This window comes from Capra hircus, chromosome 10 (assembly GCF_001704415.2).
Source record: "Capra hircus breed San Clemente chromosome 10, ASM170441v1, whole genome shotgun sequence".
NCBI lineage: Eukaryota > Metazoa > Chordata > Mammalia > Artiodactyla > Bovidae > Capra > Capra hircus.
The window spans coordinates 78,114,866-78,134,555 of NC_030817.1; the positions used below are offsets into that span (position 1 = coordinate 78,114,866).

A 19,690-nucleotide genomic window follows, 5' to 3' on the forward strand; every position below is an offset into this window, starting at 1 on the left:
AACTGAATGGTGTTGAACACATTTTCCTAAGCTTAATCACCATTTGGGTGATTTCTTTGAGAAATATCACTTTGCTTATGTATTTTTAGGTTGTAGATTATTTTTTTATCATTTTAAAATGTATAGGCATGTTTGTTATTCTGTATTCAAGTTGTTTATCAGATACGTGCATGCATACGTGCTCAGTCCATTTCAGTCATATCCTACTCTTTGCCACGCTATGAACTGTAGCCTGCCAGGCTTCTGTGTCCAGGGGGATTCTCCAGGCAAGAATACTGAAGTGGGTTGCCATGCCCTCCTCCAGGGTATCTTCCCAAGACAGGGCTGAACCCATGTCTCCTGCATCTCCTGCATTTCAGGCAGATTCTTTACCCACTGAGCCACCTGGGAAGCCCTTATCAGATATACATAACACAGATATTTTAACCCAGACTATAACTTGTGTTTTCATTCTCTAGGTGGTGTGTTTGGGGAACAGATATATTTAATTTTGAAAGAGTGAAATTTAATATTTTTCCTTTTCTGATTGTGCTTTTGAAGGAATCTAAGCTGTCAAACTTATAAAGAAATTCTCTTGTATTTTTAAGAAGTTTTATAGTTTCATTGATCACATTTAGATTTTGTATCCATCTAGAGTTAATTTTTTTATTTATGAGGAAGGAGTCAAGGTACTTTCAAAAGATGCAAATGGCCAGCTGCCAGAAAGGCAATTAAAACCACAATAAGACATCACTAAGAGCACAGGCCAGTGTCTGTGCGGTAGCAGCACAAGTGGGGGCTTCCCAGGAGGCTGAGACGGTAAAGAGTCAGCCTGCAATGTGGGAGCCCTGGGTTCAACCCCTGGGTCGGGAAGATCCCTTGGAGAAGGGGATGGAAACCCACTCCAGTATTCTTGCCTGGAAAATCACATGGACAGAGGAGGCTGACGAGCTACAGTTCATAGCATCACAAAGAATCAGACATGACTAGCTGTTATCCCAGAAAGACCATCTTTTTCCCCATAGAACTGCATAGACCCCTTTGGAGAAAATCAATTGGTGATATATACATATGGACCTATTTTTTGATTTGACCCTGCTTACTCATCTTTATTTTATTCTCTTTCCAACAGAACATTCTGTCCTAATTACTGGGGCTTCATATACATTTTGATATCTGGAAATGCAATTCAAACTTTCTTCTTTTTCAAGGTTTATTTTAGGTCTTTGAATTTCCACCAAACTTATAGAATTATCTTCTCAACGTGTACCAAAAACCATTGCTAGTAGTTAGACTGGGCTTGTGTTGAATTTATGGATTCATTTGGGACAATTTACATCTTGACATATGGAGTCTTATGTTATTCCCTTTTGTGTAGATACTGTCTATTTTTTTTTTTTTTGGTAGAGGACTGACTGTATGCTGCTGCTGCTAAGTCGCTTCAGTCGTGTCCGACTCTGTGTGACCCCATAGATGGCAGCCCACCAGGCTCCGCCGTCCCTGGGATTCTCCAGGCAAGAACACTGGAGTGGGTTGCCATTTTCTTTTCCAATGCATGAAAGTGAAAAGTGAAAGTGAAGTCGCTCAGTCGTGTCTGACCCTCAGCAACCCCATGGACTGCAGCCTACCAGGCTCCTCCGTCCATGGGATTTGCCAGGCAAGAGTACTGGAGTGGGGTGCCAGACGGTATACCTTGTGTTAAATTAATTCCCATGTATTTAATAAATGAAATTTAAATTTCACTTTATAATGATTTCATTAGTATCTAGAAATAAAATTTATATTTGTGTTTAGTGACTGTATCGGAGAAGACAATAAAAGATTATATTATAGTGCTCTAGTGCTCAGTTGTGTCTAACTTTTTGAGACCCCATGAACTGCTGTAGACTGCCAGGCTGCTCTGTCCATGGCATTGCTCAGGCGAGAATACTGGAGTGCATTGCCATTTCCTCCTCCAGGGGACCTTCCCGCCTCAGAGGCTAAACCTGCATCTCCTGCATCTTCTCCATTGGCAGGCAGAGTCTACCACTGAGCCATGCTGCTGCTGCTGCTGCTGCTGCTAAGTCGCTTCAGTCGTGTCCAACTCTGTGTGACCCCATAGACGGCAGCCCACCAGGCTCCTCTGTCCCTGGGATTCTCCAGGCAAGAACACTGGAGTGGGGTGCCGTTGCCTTCTCCGACCACTGAGCCATACCTGTGGACTTTTGGCCTGGGTTTAGTTCCGCAGTTCATTGACTCAGTCACTGGAGGGGGCTGCTCTAACTGAAAACAGCTGTCTTTTCTGGGAGAAGGAAAGGGAAACGTGTTTTCCATTGATGTGCCAAAGAAAAAGGAAAAATGACATAGTTCCATTCTCTCTCTCTCTTCTTTGAATGTTTAAACATTCATTTTCATGTTAAAAAGAACAAGTTACCCTGTGGTTAGAATACCTTTATGCTGATCTACAAAATCACTTTTATTTCTGAAAGAGTTCCAGAAAAAAAAAAAAAAAAAAAAAGGAAGAAAAAGTAAGGAAGAGTAAGATCAAAATGTTCTGGTAGATTCCATCCACAGTCCCAACAGAAGCCATTCCCTCTAAAGGCTGCATCTCTAATTCAGGGCATTTCATGATATTAGGGTCTGATGTTTCCCACCATCAATTTAGACATTTCTGAGCAGGCTGTCTCTACATTTAAAAGCTACGGCTTTGCATGCTTTTATTTGAAAAGGTATTTATCCCAACACACCTTTCAGTGTTTTAATATATTTCCTATATTACATACAAAAAATATCTGCTATCCATATTTGAGCATAACTTTTCCACCACCCATACTGTTCCTTTACATAACGGGTGACGCGCGATATATTACACATAATACAGTTTTGAGGGAGGAGATGGTTGTTGGGTTTATAGACCACCTGTCTTGCCATTTGCAGAGACTAGAATGGAGAACTGAGGCTGTTTTTGAGCTGATGAGAGTAGAAAGGTGATGAAGGAAGGATTCAGATGGAACCACCCTCTGTGGTCAGTGGAGCTGGAATGAGTGATCTTCCCTGACAGAGACTTTACCGTGGTCCCAACATCCCAACATTGGGAAGATGTTATTCTCTTTTGACAGCTTGTACTTTATAATCCCTGGCTGAGTGTCTGTGGTCAAGGATTCTGGGCATCTTAGCCGAACAACCTAAGCCCTTTCCATGTACTTCTTCTGAACACTACTTTCTCTGTTTCCCTCCTCTGATTATCTTTTCCCTTCCCTATTACTTATGCTTTTATCCCTTCCCCTGACCTTTTCTACCACTTACATCCACCCTACACACCACCCCGACTTTGTTTGCATTCTTTCCTGTCTTTTCTCTCTGCTTCAGCATCCTTGGTGCACAGCACCTATAAGCAAGGGCATAGAGAACATGAGGATTAAAGATCACTCTTCAAGAAGAATGAGGTGAACACCATCTGAGTCATCAGTTACTATGTCAAGAACAGATGCATTGAGAAATGTTTACCTAGATGGTGGTAGACACATGATTCCAAGGACCTTTACAGGAGCCCAGAACTCCAGGTTGTATAGCTTTAGTCTCAGTGTTATTATTATTTTTTTTTAATTTTAAAATCTTTAATTCTTACATGCGTTCCCAAACATGAACCCCCCTCCCACCTCCCTCCCCATAACATCTCTCTGGGTCATCCCCATGCACCAGCCCCAAGCATGCTGTATCCTGCGTCAGACATAGACTGGCGATTCAATTCTTACATGATAGTATACATGTTAGCATGCCATGTCTCAGTGTTATTAATATTTTCTGTCCTCCAGAGAATATCACTGCCTGCTCTGGATTTCACATACATTTTCTGGAATGTGAAAGGAAATTTTCACTTCCTTACAACAGAGAGCTTAGTACAGTTTTCTGGTATTAATTAATGTTTTCCATAAGCTTCATAGAACACCAGCCAATTTCTTTAAGGAACCAAATCATAGAACAATGACTCTAGAAAGATGTATCATTGTGATTGGTGTTCCTTTTACAGAGCCAGACTTTAAACTTCACAGAGGGTGGCAGCAGACACCGTGTGAGTTGGGGATGTCTCTCCTTCTTTGGAGGACATGACTAAAACAGGGGAGGAAGACCTAGACAAGGAGCTGCTTGATCATTGGCTGGCAGATCCTGGCAACGACACACTGATGCCTGCTCTGGTTCCAAGTCTCCACCAGCAGCAGTTCTTTCTGTTTTGTCGAAACAAGCCTAGAAGCAGATGCAAGTCTGAGCTCTGAGCCCATGACCCTGGTTTGTCCTTGAAGTATGAGGCTGGTGACTGTAGTGACCGTGTTTCTGACCTTGGGTAAGTGTTCTGTGTCTACAAGGGATGACTTGAGGTCAAAGGGCCATGAAGTGTTATTTGCTCTCCACTCTCCCTGTGCTCTATTTAGCATTATAATGATGGAATTGAGAACTGATCTATGCATTTGCTAGGGAGCACAAACTCCTACATGACAGGTTAAATCATAGCCACGATCCCAGAAGAGCACTTAGCAGTAACCAGTTTGTAAGAAATCCCTGGGTTTACTGAGCAAAGGACCCATGAGATAAAGGCTATAGAGTCTCAGATTCTTGCCGTGTGTCTTTGGTCTCTATATAAACACCAGTGATATTTTGCAGGACATAGATAAAAACACTGGAATAGGGGGTAGGTCCAGACAGTTATCGGAATGTTGTATGCTTGATCCACAGAATTACACTGATTTGTGGTCAGGGGCTAATATTATTTTCTTGACCCTTTAGGGAATGTGATTGATGCTAAGACCACCCAGCCAGACTCCATGGATTGTGCTGAAGGAGAAAATGTATACCTGCCTTGTAACCACTCTACCATTGGTGGAGATGAATATGTACATTGGTATCAGCAAAATCCCAATCAGAGTCCACAGTATGTCATTCACGGCTTACAAGGCACAGTGAACAGCAGCATGGCCTCTCTGCACATAGCTCCAGACAGGAAGTCCAGCACCCTGGTCCTGCCCCAGGTCACCCTGAGAGACGCCGCTGTGTACTACTGCGTCCTGAGAGAGGCTCACTGGGACAGACGGGGCTGCACCTGTGCAGCATCTCTGGTGGGAAGAAGTGGGGACACAGCGGGGAGAGCAGTCACGAGAGCAAACCTAGAGTCATCTAGAAGGAGAGTCAGAGAGCAGTAAGAGATGAGGAAAATGAAGGGAAGGAGAAGGGAGGAAGATAGCTAAAGAAAAGAAGAGAAAGAGGACAAGGAAGAAGCACCTAATTACTGATGTAGGTGAGAAGAATTTTGAGGAATGTCAGAATCATAATTTTAGCATAGCAATAAAGTAAAGAGGTGTTAATAATTTGTTGTGGCTCCTCCTCATGTCAATAAAATGTTGGTTTCAGTGTGCTAGTCCCAACATAAGAAGTGGGAAACATACAAATAATTCTCCTTGTGCCAAAGGCTTCTTTCATTCAGATCCAGGGCCTAGTCTAGACTCGGATGTGTTACAGTTGTTCCACTTACCAGAAACAAACTACTCTTTCTCTGAGAAAAATCCAAAATGTTATTGTTGCTAGTCTAGGACATTCATATTTCCCATGAAGAAGTTTTTTGAAAGAAACAAAAATTAAGTGAATAATAATTTTTCACTTTCTAGGCAAGTCTGGAAACTCTGCTTCTATAAAGAGTTTTCATCATTTTTGATATTCTCTAAGCAGCCTTTGGCTCAGCAGTAAACAATATGCCTGCTACAGAAGCTGCAGGAGAGAGACAAGGGTTTGATCCCAGGGTTTGGAAGTTCCCCTGGAGGAGGGCACAGCAACCCACTCCAGTATTCTTGCCTGGGGAATCCCATGGACACAAGAGCCTGGTGGACTACAGACCCTAGAGTTGCAAAGAGTTGGACATGACTGAAGAGACTTACCAGGCAGGCATGCAAGCAGCACGTGGGGCTTACCCTGGTGGCTCAGTGGTAAAGAATCTGCCTGCCAATGCAGGGGACACAGATTCAATCCCTGGCTGGAGAACTAAGATCCCACATGCCTTGGAGCAATTAGGCTTACGTGTTGCTACTACTGAAGCATCCTTGAACTGTCCATCTGAACGTTAGTGCCTGCAGATCACTTCACTTTCACTGCAGTGAAAATATACAGGTCCTCATCTTCCATCCCTTTTACCCCCAAATCTACTGACAGAGAATTGATATTATTTATGGAGTCTGAGATAAGGGCACAAACTAAAATTATCTTCATATGGTTTCAAAAATATTTATTTTTCTCTAAAATCACTTACTAAAATTAACAAGTAGAATACAAAACTAGTAAGCAACAGTTTAAAAAATGTATTTACAATAGGAATTTTATTTAAAGTAATTTATTTAAAAATTAAAATTATAGATGTTTTAGTAAAAATAAAACTATTACAATTCAATTTTCAATGTCCAGCTAGTGGTTAAGATAACTAATATTGCTCTTTATGCAGCCCTAGTCTAAAATAAATACGTATAACTTTTAAAGTAATCAGTACCATTTTTACAGAATCCATATAAATGCATTAATATGCGATATTTGTTTTTCTCTTTCTGACTTACTTCACTTTGTTTAACAAGCTCTAGTTTCATCCACCTCACTAGAACTGTCTCAAATGTGTTTTTTTATGGCTGAGTAATATTCCATTGTATATACGTACTACAACTTCTCTATCCGTTCATCTGTTGATGGACCCTATTCGCAGGACAAAAATAGAGATGCAGACATAGAGAACAGACTTTGGCCGTGGTAGGGGAAGGAGAGGGTGGGATGAATTGAGAACAGCATTGGAACATATATTACCAGAGATAGGTAGTGGGAAGTTGCTGTATGATGCAGGGAGCTCAAAACGCTGCTCTGTGACAACCTAGAGGGGTGGGGGGAAAGTTTCAAAGGGAGGGGACGTATGTATACTTCTGGCTGATTCACATCATTGTATGGCAGAAGCCAACACAACATTGCAAAGCAATTATCCTCCGATTACAAAATAAATTTAAAAATACCATTTAATACAGCAAAGTATTCTAGCCAATAGGAGAAACTTCTGATACTGTGCTGATTCATGAGCACCCTTCAGAACCACAAGAGAGAGCATAAGAGAAGCAAAAGCTCCATCCTCAGCACTTCTGGGAAACAGCATTTCATTATGGAAGAATCTACCGCATCCATGCCATGTGAGAGGAAGATGGGGCTATACAGTTAATTCTTGCTTTCTTTTCCCTAAAATTCCCCCCAATTCCAAATCAGAGTCTGCCTTCTCCTAAATGTTCTCAGAAAGCATCCCTTAAGTCATAAAATAATGATCTTTCTATTTCCCACTCTCCCCCTGGCCAGCACGTTCTGAGTGGGTTGCGGTCTGGGCGGGGCGTCCTGTCAGTGTCCCCTGAGCAGGATTTGCTGGGTGAGCTGATTGGCTGCGGGAGCAGGAACGACTTACGACACTCACTCCCTCGGGGTTTAGTTTAGTGTCTTACAGCGAAAATGTCCCAATAAGAGGAAGCATCATGAAGAGGCTAGCAGGCGCTGTGCTGGGGCTTTTGTTTGCCCAGGTTTGCTGTGAGTTGGGGCTGCCCCACAGGGGACCTGAAGGAATGAGGCGCTGCTCTATTGTTGAGAGAGGGAGAGGAGCTGACAAGTCCTGCAGACTTTTTATCCTTCTCATCATCTATGCGGATGGGGAGGGCACTTTCAGGGTTTAGTAGGTGTTACTGTGACCCTCACCAGTGACTGTTTCTCTTTCCTCATCAGGTGTGCGAGGGGTGGATGTGGAGCAGAGTCCCCCAGCCCTGAGTCTCCAGGAGGGAGCCAGCTACACGCTTCAGTGTAATTTTTCCACTTCCCCACAGAGTGTGAATTGGTATCTTCAGAACCCTGGGGGCCACCTCATACAGCTGTTTTACATTCCTTCAGGGACAAAGCAGGATGGAAGATTAAAGGCCACCACAGTCCCTGCAGAACGCCGCAGCTCACTGCACATTTCCTCTTCACAGACCACAGACTCCGGCACTTACTTCTGTGCTGTGCAGCACAGTGCTCCCCAGGCACCTGCAGCCTGTACTCAAACCTGCAGCCAGGCTCCAGCCACACCCTGCTGTGTAGATGAAACACACACATACAAACACACACGCATCAGTGTGTGCATAACAATCTTAATATATTTAATAAAACTGAAATATACAGAATTTATTCTTTGACCAAGATGGAAATGATATAGAAAATCAAGTGCAAAGAGATGTCTCTAGAAACTCCAGAATATTTGGGTTACATGCACTAACTTTAAAATAACTCTAGGTTAAAGAAACAATTACAATGGCTAGTAGAAAATATTTTGAAAGTAAATATTGTGAGAGCACATTATATAAATATGCATGAGATGGAGTTCAAATAATACATAGAAGGAAATTTATCTTTTTAAGTACTTATATTACTAAAGAAAGATGTTGAAACACTGTTATGAAGACTCAGGAAAAAATGAAAGAAAAGCAAAGTAAACCCAACATAAAATGAAAGATGTAATAATAAAATGTCCAATTGGTGAAATATAAAAAAAACTATAGCAATAACCATGAAATACAAATTTAATTTTGTTAAAATGATTAATAAAATCAATATATTCCTAGGTATAATCATCAAGGGAAAAAAGAAAAAAAGACAAATTATTAATATAAATATAAGTAATAAAAAAGAGAACCCTTCTACAAGCTCTGTAATGTTATAAATATAGTGAAAGAATATCATTAACAAGTTTATGTCACTGAGTAAATGTATAGAAGTAGATCCACACAGGAAAATTTATTTTTTGACAAATGCAAAGACAGTTCAATAGAGGTAACAACATAGTCTTATGAGCAAATGAGGTTGGAATGATTGCATATTCTTGGGAAATAATTGAAAATTGACCTAAATATCACATCTTGTACAAAAAATTGTGTACAGTCTCAAAATGAACTATACATCCAACTATAACATGTAACATTAAATCTCTTAGGAAAAATATAAGAGAATATCTTCATGATCTAGGGTTAGACAAAAAGATTTTTGACACGACACCAAAAAGACAATCCCTACAACATAAATAACTTAGATTTCATCAGAATTAGAAATGTTTGCTCTGTGAAAGACACTATTAAGAGAAGCAAAAAGATAAACCACAGAATGGCAGGAAATATTTGCAAAATACATTTTCATCAAAAAACTATTTAGAATACAGTGAACTGTTCTAAACTCAGCAGGAAGAAACAAACAATCCAGTTGAAACCTGGGCAAAAGATTCAGACACTTTACTAAAGAGCTATGTAGTGAGGAAATAAGCATATACAGACATGGTCAGTGTTATTAGTAGTTAGGGAAGTGCAAATTAAGCCACAAAGAAATACCACTTTACATCTATCCTTAAGGCTAAAATTAAAAATACTGACAATACCAAATTCTGGCAAAGATGCAGAGAAATTGAATCACTCATACATTGCTGGTGGATGAATGGTCCAGTCATTCTGGAAAACAGTCCAAGTCCAAGTTTGCATAAGCTTGAATACTCACTTACCTTACAACTCAGCAAAGCACACTCCTGGATATTTTTGCTTGAAAAATTTATATTCACACAAAAATCTGTACCTGAATATTCTTGGCAACTATATTTGTGGCCACCCCAAACTGGAAATCAGCCAGGTATCTTTCACTGGGTAAATGCAAGTGTAATACATCTGTACAATGACATCTTATTTACAGATTTTTCTCAACTTTCAATAGAGCTGTGTCTCAATAAACCATTTTCAGTTGAGAATATTATAGATGGCAAATGCATTTAATATACCTAACCAAGCCTCCCTTAAAGGTGCTCAACATTTACATTAGCCTACAGATGGGAGAAATCACCTAACACTAAGTATATTTTATACAAAAGTGTTGAAAATCTCATGTAATTTATTGAGTACTGTACTGCAAGTCGGGCTTCCCGGGTGATGCTAGTGGTAAAGAACCTGCCTGCCAATGAGGGAGACATATAAGAAACAGGTTCAACCCCTGGATGGGGGAGAGTCCCTGGAGGAGGACATGGCAGCCCACTCCAGTATTCTTGCCTAGAGAATTCCAGGGACAGAGGAGCCCAGTGGGCTACAGTCCAGAGTGTCACAAAGAGTCGGACACGACAGCAGCGACTTAGCACACACACACTGAAAGTGAAAACCAGAACGGTTGTGTGAGTACAGAATGAATGCAAGTGTGTCGGTTGTTTACCCTCACGATTTCAGGGCTGGCCAGGAGCTCAGCTCACTGCTGCTGCCCAGAGTCACCAGGGATATGCCACATGTTGCTAGGGTTGGAGAAGGCAATGGCACTCCACTCCAGTACTCTTGCCTGGAAAATCCTATGGGTGGAGGAGCCTGGAAGGCTGCAGTCCATGGGGTCGCTGAGGGTCGGACACGACTGAGCGACTTCACTCTCACTTTTCACTTTAATGCATTGGAGAAGGAAATGGCAACCCACTCCAGGGTTCTTGCCTGGAGAATCCCAGGGACGGCGGAGCCTGGTGGGCTGCCGTCTATGGGGTCACACAGAGTCGGACATGACTGAAGTGACTTAGCAGCAGTAGCAGTTGCTAGGATGGGAAAAGATCAAATTAAAAAATTCCAAGTATGGTTTCTACTGAATGTGTATCGCTTTCTTACCACTGGAAAGTCAAAAAACCGAAATCAATATCATAAGTTGGTGACAGTTTTATAGCTATTAAAAGAAACAGACTACTGATACATTTTGTGGCCTAGATGGACCTTCCTAGGTGGATCAGTGGTAAAGAATCTTCCTGAAATGCAGAAGACCTGGGTTTTATCCTTGGGTTGGGAAGATTCCCTGGAGAAGGAAATGGCAACTAGACCAGCAGCTTTGCCTGGGAAATTCCATGGACAAAGGAGCCTGGTGGGCTACAGTATATGGGGTCATAAAAGAGTCAGACAGGACTTAACCACTAAACAAATATAGCCTACATGTATCTCAGGATGCTATGCTGGATGAAAAAAAAGTCAATCTCAGAGGTGACATGGTGTTTGATCACACTTATTGGATTATTATGATTATATACCTAATATGATTCTGCTTATACAACATTCTCAAAAGGACAAAATACAGAGATGAAAAGGGGATCAGTAGTTACTGGGGTTATAAAGAATGGCAGGGATAAGGAGGGTATGCAAAGAGGGTTTCTTTAGAGAAATGGAACAATTCTGTGTCATGATTTTAATGGTGGTATAAGAACCTATATATATGATAAAACTTCATAGAGCTTCATATCAAAACCAAAGAGCACATATAAAAACTGATGTGTAATATTATGATCTGTATTTTGATAAAAATTTTTATCATGATCAGTTTCCTATAATATATGTAATGATTATATCAATATATATCTATATTCTATAATATCCTGCTGCTGCACAGGCTGCTGTGGTCATTCATGATCTCCTCTGCTTCAGTTGAGTTCAGTCGCTCAGTCGTGTCCAACTCTTTGCGACCCCATGAATCGCAGCACGCCAGGCCTCCCTGTCCATCACCAACTCCCGGAGTTCACTCAAACTCACATCCATCGAGTCAGTGATGCCATCCAGCCATCTCATCCTCTATCGTCCCCTTCTCCTCCTGCCCCCAATCCCTCCCAGCATCAGTCTTTTCCAATGAGTCAACACTTCGCGTGAGGTGGCCAAAGTATTGGAGTTTCAGCTTTAGCATCATTCCTTCCAAAGAAATCCCAGGGCTGATCTCCTCTGCTTAGTTACAAATAATTTCAAGCCCAGGCATTCATTGCCTATCAGCACTCAGAAGTGAAATGGGACAAAAGGTGTTTATCGCAGATAAATACAACCTTTCCTTTCTGCTTCCCTCATTCCTGAGTTACTTTGATCTTAACTTACGTGAACTGGCACTGTTTTAGAACTTGTCTGTATTTTCTTTTCTACTTGTCTATTTGCTTTTGGTTCTTTTATATTAATTCATCTATTACAGCAATGAAACCAAATGGAAGGTTGACAGCTACATTCCACATGAACATGAAACAGTGTACAAAACTTCAGTCACCAACTTCTGTGGGGTTGACAGGTACTAAGTGTTTGCAATGTCGATATTAAGTTTCATAGGAGTGCATTATAGCATTACATCAGAGAAAACTCCAGCATGTCTACCTTAACTTTATTTTACAAAGAGAAATAATAATGAGTGACTAACAAGTGAGACTGGATACTCTGGACCAATGAGACAGAAAATATGACATGATAATTCTAGGACACATGATCTAATAAGTACAATTCTACATTTAGAGGTAACAGGATTGAATACCCTGATCCCCCTCAAAGTCTAATACATAAGAATCAATATCAGATTTCAAAAGAATATTTTATTCCTGTTATAATTTCATTTAAATACAAACCACTGAATAGGCTCTGAAATTCAGATAGTCTGATTTTTTAAAAATCATTTTATGTTGAAGTAATTTTATTTATTGAAAAATCTGAGTAGAGCCCTGGAACTCAGTAAAAAAAAAAAAAATAGAGAGATACATTAATTATTTTAGATACGATTGCTTTTCACCCAGAAGGCCTAAGATCTGTGAATGTTTTAAAACAGTCACTAGATTCTGGATGGAGACAAGTAAGTAAAGGCTAATGAATGACTAATCAGTAGATTACAAGAATGTTTCATAGGCTACACAAAATTATATCTTTTAACATGATGAAAAAATCATTTTATGGAATAATTACAGGTGTATGTCAACTTGTTTAATCTTCAGTTTCCCTCAGTTCAGACCTTTAATATTAATTGCTTTCTTCATGCCCCTTTTCAGGATCTGCTAAACCTAATGACCAGGGAAAAATAGGTAGACAAAGTAAAGATTTGTGGTGAGCCAGACAGTAGCCATACTTAAAGCTAGGGTTTTTCCAGTAGTCATGTATGGATGTGAGAGTTGGACCATAAAGAAAGCTGAGTACCAAAGGACTGATGCTTTTGAACTGTAGCATTGGAGAAAACTCTTGAGAGCCTCTTGGGCTGCAAGGAGATCAAACTAGTCCCTCCTAAAGGAAATCAGTCCTGAATATTCATTGAAAGGCCTGATACTGAAGCTGAAACTTGAATACTTTGACCACCTGATGCGAAAAACTGACTCATTTGAAAAGACCCTGATGCTGGGGAAGATTGAAGGCAGGAAGAGAACAGGATGATAGAGGATGAGATGGTTGGATGGCATCACTGACTCAATGGACATGACTTTGAGTAAACTCTGCAAGCTGCTGATGGACAGGGAAGCCTGGCATGCTGCAGTCCATGGGGTTGCAAAGAGTCGGAAAGGACTGAGCGACTGAACTGAACTAGACTTTTTCCATCTGTGCACAGACCGTGTGGTTGATCTACATGACAAACCCCACTTCCTGTCTTGGGGGAGAGTCACAAGGAACCCAGGCACTATACATATGTGCTCTTAGGCACTTAGAGACACTGAACTCTCAGCTTGAGGCAGAATTAAACAGATTTGTGCAGGGGAATCCATGCCTCATGCCACTCTCCAGTCTGCTCTGGGTGTTTCTGGCCTTCTCCTTCTCTGGTAGGGATGCTCTCAAACATGGGTGCGCGTGTTCAGGCTGAAAGGACTGCACACAGACATGTGGAGATTCACCGGGACTTGGGGAGGAAAGGAGGACTGGGGAAAAGCAAGCATCTTAGGATTTCAGTTTAGCTTTTATTTTTGATACCTAAATGAGTCTAATTCCTACACTATTTTATTCACTGCTTCATCTCTCTTTTCTGATTTTTTCCACAGGATCTGGTGTGGCCCAGAAAGTTACTCAAGACCAGCCAGACATAACCCGTCAAGTGGAGCAGTCAGTCACTCTGAACTGTCAGTATGAAGTAAGTTGGTACATGGAGTACTACTCCATTTTTTGGTACAAGCAGCTTCCCAGGGGACAGATGACTTACCTCATTCGTCAGTATTCAGAAGATGGGAATGCAAGGGACGGCCGCTACTCTGTAAACTTCCAGAAAGCAGATAAGTCCATCAGCCTCACCATTTCGGCCTTACAGCCGGAAGATACTGCGAAGTACTTCTGTGCTCTCCGTGAACTCACAGTGGTTGAAGTAATGGGAAAAGCTGAACAAAAACCCCAGAGCTTAATAAGAGAGAACCTCCCTGCTGCAGGACTCCAGCTGAAATGCACACCTGCAGATCCCAGCAAGAAATGGTAACCATGTGGTTGCTTCATCTGTGGTCTGGATCATAGAATTTAATTCTAAATAAAAGCCTCTTCCTTGTTATTTGATGTCCAGAGTAATTTTCTACTGTTAACATTCTCCTCTTGAATTTTTGACTTTAATTCAATCATACAGAACATGTATAAAGTTGTCTAAACTTGCTCCATAAATAATTAAAAGTGACAGTTTCACTAAAATACACTCACATCACAAATCTGGGTATAGTTATTTGGAACTGGCATGAAAATAATTTCCTTAGTCCTTTGTTCTTAGTCTTGTGTCGCTGAAGGTACAATCAAAGAAGCAGAACCAGCAGTGGTGTGGAATAAGAAACTAGTTATAAAAATTATAATTCAGGTAATTGCTAGATCTGGTGGAAGAGTGTATACGAAACTGTTATCTTGGTATATGATGTTGAGACTGAACTCCTTGTTTGTCAGCTAGAATAATATTTGAAGAAGAAAGTTGGATATAGACCAAAGCAGGGACAAACTATGACTCATAAGGACAAACTAGAGCCATGAGGTAAATGGAAACCACAAAGACACACTAAAATTTGTCTCTGTCTCACCTCCTTCAGTCTCATAGTAGTGGGTGACCTTAGGAGAAGTGGGTGTCATTTGGCATCATGCTTCGTGCATACTTGGCCCAAAATAAAGAGAAGATGAGGAGGTTTGGTGGGAAGTGAAGGAGCTGTGTGTCAACAATAAGTTGAGCTATCAGATCAGCAGCAATGTGAGTGATCAACCACAGTCCCTGGAGCCCTGCACCAACCCCCAAAACATGAAACCTGTGGCTGCTTCATCACAGTCACCTTGCAAATGTTACACAAATTTCTTTGGTGGCCAACCCTAACCAAGAGCAATACAGGAAGCACTTTCTGGAAAAGATATTTCCAGTTAGTTTAGATAGTACAAGGCTCCTACAGTACCCTCTTTGTTAACCTGGCATCCATCTGTACTCTCTGAACAATTTTTGAATAAAGAAAGTAAAACTATGCTTCTTGCTAATGTTGTTGTTGCTGTTCAATCACTAAGTCATGTCTGACTTTTTGTGACCCCATGGACTGCAGCATGCCAGGCTCCTCTATCCTCCACCGTCTTCCAGAGTTTGCTCGTATTCATGTACCTTGATTTGGTAATGCTATCTAAACATCTCATCCTCTGCTGCCCCCTTCTCCTTTTGTGTTCAATCTTTCCAAGCACCAGGGTCTTTCCCAACGAGTGGCTCTTCTCATCAAGTGGCCAAATTATTGGAGTTTCAGCTTTAGCATCCGTCCTTCCAGTGATTCTTCAGGGTTGATTTCCTTTAGGATTGACTGGCTTGATCTCCTTGCAGTCCAAGGGACTCTCAAGAGTCTTTTCGAACAACACAGTTCTTGCTAATATAATGCTGTAATTCCTCATTCAACACAAAAGATTCTAACCTCATCCTGCAAAGGTTATAGCAAGTTCATTTATCCATTTGGGGGTGAAGTTATTTTCTTTTCTAGCTAAGCCACATTCTCCTATTGAATCATTTATCTTCACTACTAAGATATAATAAGATATAGTTCAGTTCAGTTCAGTTCAGTTCAGTCACTCAGTCGTGTCCCACTCTTTGTGACCCCATTAATCACAACACGACAGCCTCCCTGTCCATCACCAACTCCCGGAGTTCACCCAGACTCACATCCGTCAAGTCAGTGATGCCATCCAGCCATCTCATCCTCTGTCGTCCCCTTCTCCTCCTGTCCCCAGTCCCTCCCAGCATCACAGTCTTTTCCAATGAGTCAACTCTTTGCGTGAGGTGGCCAAAGTATTGGAGTTTCAGCTTTAGCATCATTCCTTCCGAAGAAATCCCAGGGATGACCTCCTTTAGAATGGACTGGTTGGATCTCCTGGCAGTCCAAGGGACTCTCAAGAGTCTTTTCCAACATCACAGTTCAAAAGCATCAACTCTTCAGTGCTCAGCTTTCTTCACAGTCCAACTCTCACATCCATACATGACCACAGGAAAAACCATAGCCTTGACTAGACGGACCTTTGGTGGCAATGTCTCTGCTTTTCAACATGCTATCTAGGTTGGTCATAACTTTCCTTCCAAGGAGTAAGCGTCTTTTAATTTCATGGCTGCATTCACCATCTGCAGTGATTTTGGAGCCCCCCAAAATAAAGCCTGACACTGTTTTCACTGTTTCCCCATCTATTTCCCATAGAGTAATGGGACCGGATGCCATGATCTTCGTTCTCTGAATGTTGAGCTTTAAGCCAACTTTTTCACTCTCCTTTTTCACTTTCATCAAGAGGCTTTTTAGTTCCTCTTCACTTTCTGCCATAAGGGTGGTGTCATCTGCATATCTGAGGTTATTGATATTTCTCCCCCAGCAATCTTGATTCCAGCTTGTGTTTCTTCCAGTCCAGCGTTTCTCATGATGTACTCTGCATATAAGTTAAATAAGCAGGGTGACAATATACAGCCTTGACGTACTCCTTTTCCTATTTGGAACCAGTCTGTTGTCCATGTCCAGTTCTAACTATTGCTTTCTGAGCTGCATATAGGTTTTTCAAGAGGAAGGTCAGGTGGTCTGGTATTTCCATCTCTTTCAGAATTTTCCACAGTTTATTTTGATCCACACAGTCAAAGGAGATCATGTAAAGTGTGGAAACCCCAAACGATGGTGTTAAAATGTAAATTCCATCAGGGAAAAAGGACTATGTATCTTTATGTTGTGCTCCATAAGCTTTGCTTTCAATCATATATCATGCCCTTTGTGTATTCTCAATGGACTTTAATTAACATTTGTAATAAAAAGAGAAATGCCCCCTACATACTAATCTTGTGACTTCATGGGAGTCCCTCTCTTTCCCATTGTAAAATAATGCTAGTCCTATTAAAACATCAAACTGTCCTGATACATGATTGTTAACCTTCTAGGAGATGTAAGGAAAAGGAAGAAGGGGATAGTGTGAGAGAAATTCTAACCTGCACTTTATCCTTGCAAGGGGGTCATTTCAGATTCCCGATGAATTTAATTTTCAGTGATTCTAAATTAGCACAGAATGAGAAATACTACTTTTGAGAGAGAGGTTTAAGAGAAAGCAATTGTGAGAGGGTGGGGCCTACTGAAAGAATAAAAGCAGCTGTGAACTTAAAGTCAGAGTTCTAGCTGGCTGAGAAGAGCAGAAGAGGAGCTTGAGTTGCCACTGAGCACTGGCGCCAGAAACAATGGACAAGATACTGGGAGCATCCTTTTCACTTCTGTGGCTTCAACTAGGCTGTGAATTGTGGACGAGAAAACCTAGGATATCTCATTAATTAGGGAGACTGGGAAAACTGGGTTGCAAACAAGTTCATGCAGATAGAAATTTTAAGAAATAAACATAAGTCTGTGGAACTGATGGCTTTTTATCTCTTTAAGTGGGGGTGAGTGGCCAACAGAAGGAAAAAAGTGACCAAGAGCAGGTAAAACAGCATGCTTAATCTTTGACAGTCCAAGAAGGAGAGATTTCCATTCTGAACTGTATAGTGCAGAATGAACTATAGTTTTCTTGACTACTTCCTATGTTACTGGCAATACCCTTGAAAAGGCCTTGCATTCTTGATAGCCATACGTTCGGTTGTGAATGAAATGGAAGAGGGAAGATTCACAGGGAAGTGTTCCTAAATAAAAGTGCCAAACAGCTCTAATTGCATATCACAACTGCCTTGCCTGCAGACTCAGCCGCCTATTTCTGTGCAGCAAGTGCACAATGCTCCCCAGGCAGCTGTAGCCTGTACCCAAACCTACAGCCAAGGTTCCAGTCACACTTTCCTATGTAGATGAAATACACATGAAGACACATACAATTTGTTTGTGCATAAAAAGTCTTAATATATTGAAGAAAACTGACATAATTTATTTTTTTAACAAAATGGAAATTTTATGGATCAAGGGCAAAGAGATGTCTCTAGAAACTCCCAAATATTTGATACATATTTAAATCTTATAACTTTTAAACAAGCCTAAGTTAAGAAAAAAAAACAATTACAATGGATGCTAGATGATATTTTGAAAGTAAATGTTGGGAGAGGACACTATATAAATATGTATGAGATGCAGCTAAAATAACACATAGAAGGAAATTTATCTTTTTAAATATTTATATTAATGAAGAAGAAAGATTGATAAACTACTATCAAGGCTTTCAGGAAAAGATGATAGAAAAGCAAATTAAACCCAACATAAACTGAAAGAAGCAAATAATAAAATGTCCAAATAGTGAAATACGAAGAAAACTATGGAGATAACCATGAAATCAGTCAGTTCAGTCTTTGTGACCCCAAGGACTGCAGCACACCAGGCTTCTCTGTCCATCACCAGCTCCTGGAGCTTGCTTAAACTCATGTCCATCAAGTTGGTGATTACATCCAACCATCTCATCCTCTGTAATCTCCTTCTCCTCCTGCCTGCAATCTTTCCCAGCAACAGGGTCTTTTCCAATGAGTCAGTTCTTCACATCAGGTGGCCAAAGTATTGGAGCTTCAGCTTTGGGATGAGTCCTTCCAATGAATATTCAGGACTGATTTCCTTTAGGATGCACTGATTGGATCTTCTTGCAGTCCAACAGACATGAGTTTGAGCAAGCTCTGGGAGTTGGTGATGGACAGAGAAGCCTGACATGCTGTAGTCCATGGGGTCACAAAGAGTTGACCACTGATACATAGTGTGATTCTGCTTAAACAACATTCTCAAAGGGACAAAATACAAAGATAAAAAGGAGATCAGTAGTTAGCAGGGTTATAAAGAGTTGAAGAGATGGGGAAGGTATTCAAAGAGGATTTCTTTAGAGATGAAACAATTTTGTGTCATGATTTTAGTGGTGTTACAAAACCTATACATGTGATAAAATTTCTTAGAGTGATGCATCAAAACCTAAGAGTGTATATGAGAACTGATTTATAAGGTTATGGTATCTTGAAGAAATTTTATTAATATAAATTTCTTGATAGATATGTAATTATTATATTAATATATATCTATATTATATAATATGATGCTCTGCAAGCTGCTGTAGTCATTCATGATCTCCTCTCCTTAATTACAAATAATTTCAAGCCTGGGCATTTGTTGTTTGTCAGCACTCAGATGTGAAATGGAACAGAAGAGGAGATGTCTCAGATAAATACAAACTCACCTCCCCGCTTCACTCATTCATGCGTTACTTTGATCCATGAACCTGCGCTCTCTTAGACCTTGTCTGTATTTTCTTTTCTACTTGTTTATTTGCCTTTGGTTCTTTTATATTAATTCATCTATTACAACAATGAAACCAACTGGAAGACTGACAGCTACATTCCACATGAACATGAAACAGTGCACAGAATTTGAGTCACCGTCTTCTGTGGTGTTGACAAGTACTAACTGTCTGCAGTTTGCAGATATTAAGTTTTGGAAGAGTGCATTATAGCATTATGTCACAGAAAGATCTGGCATGTTTATCTTAACTTTATT

The 19,690-nt window shown here is 40.7% G+C and overlaps 2 gene segments (V, D, J or C); both read left to right on the top strand.

Moving 5' to 3' along the window:
• LOC102178819 lies at positions 4,177–12,069 on the top strand. The segment is given in 3 exon segments: positions 4,177–4,300; positions 4,741–5,024; positions 12,034–12,069. Coding segments are annotated over 3 exon segments (360 nt in total).
• LOC102183413 lies at positions 13,522–14,211 on the top strand. The segment is given in 2 exon segments: positions 13,522–13,570; positions 13,787–14,211. Coding segments are annotated over 2 exon segments (474 nt in total).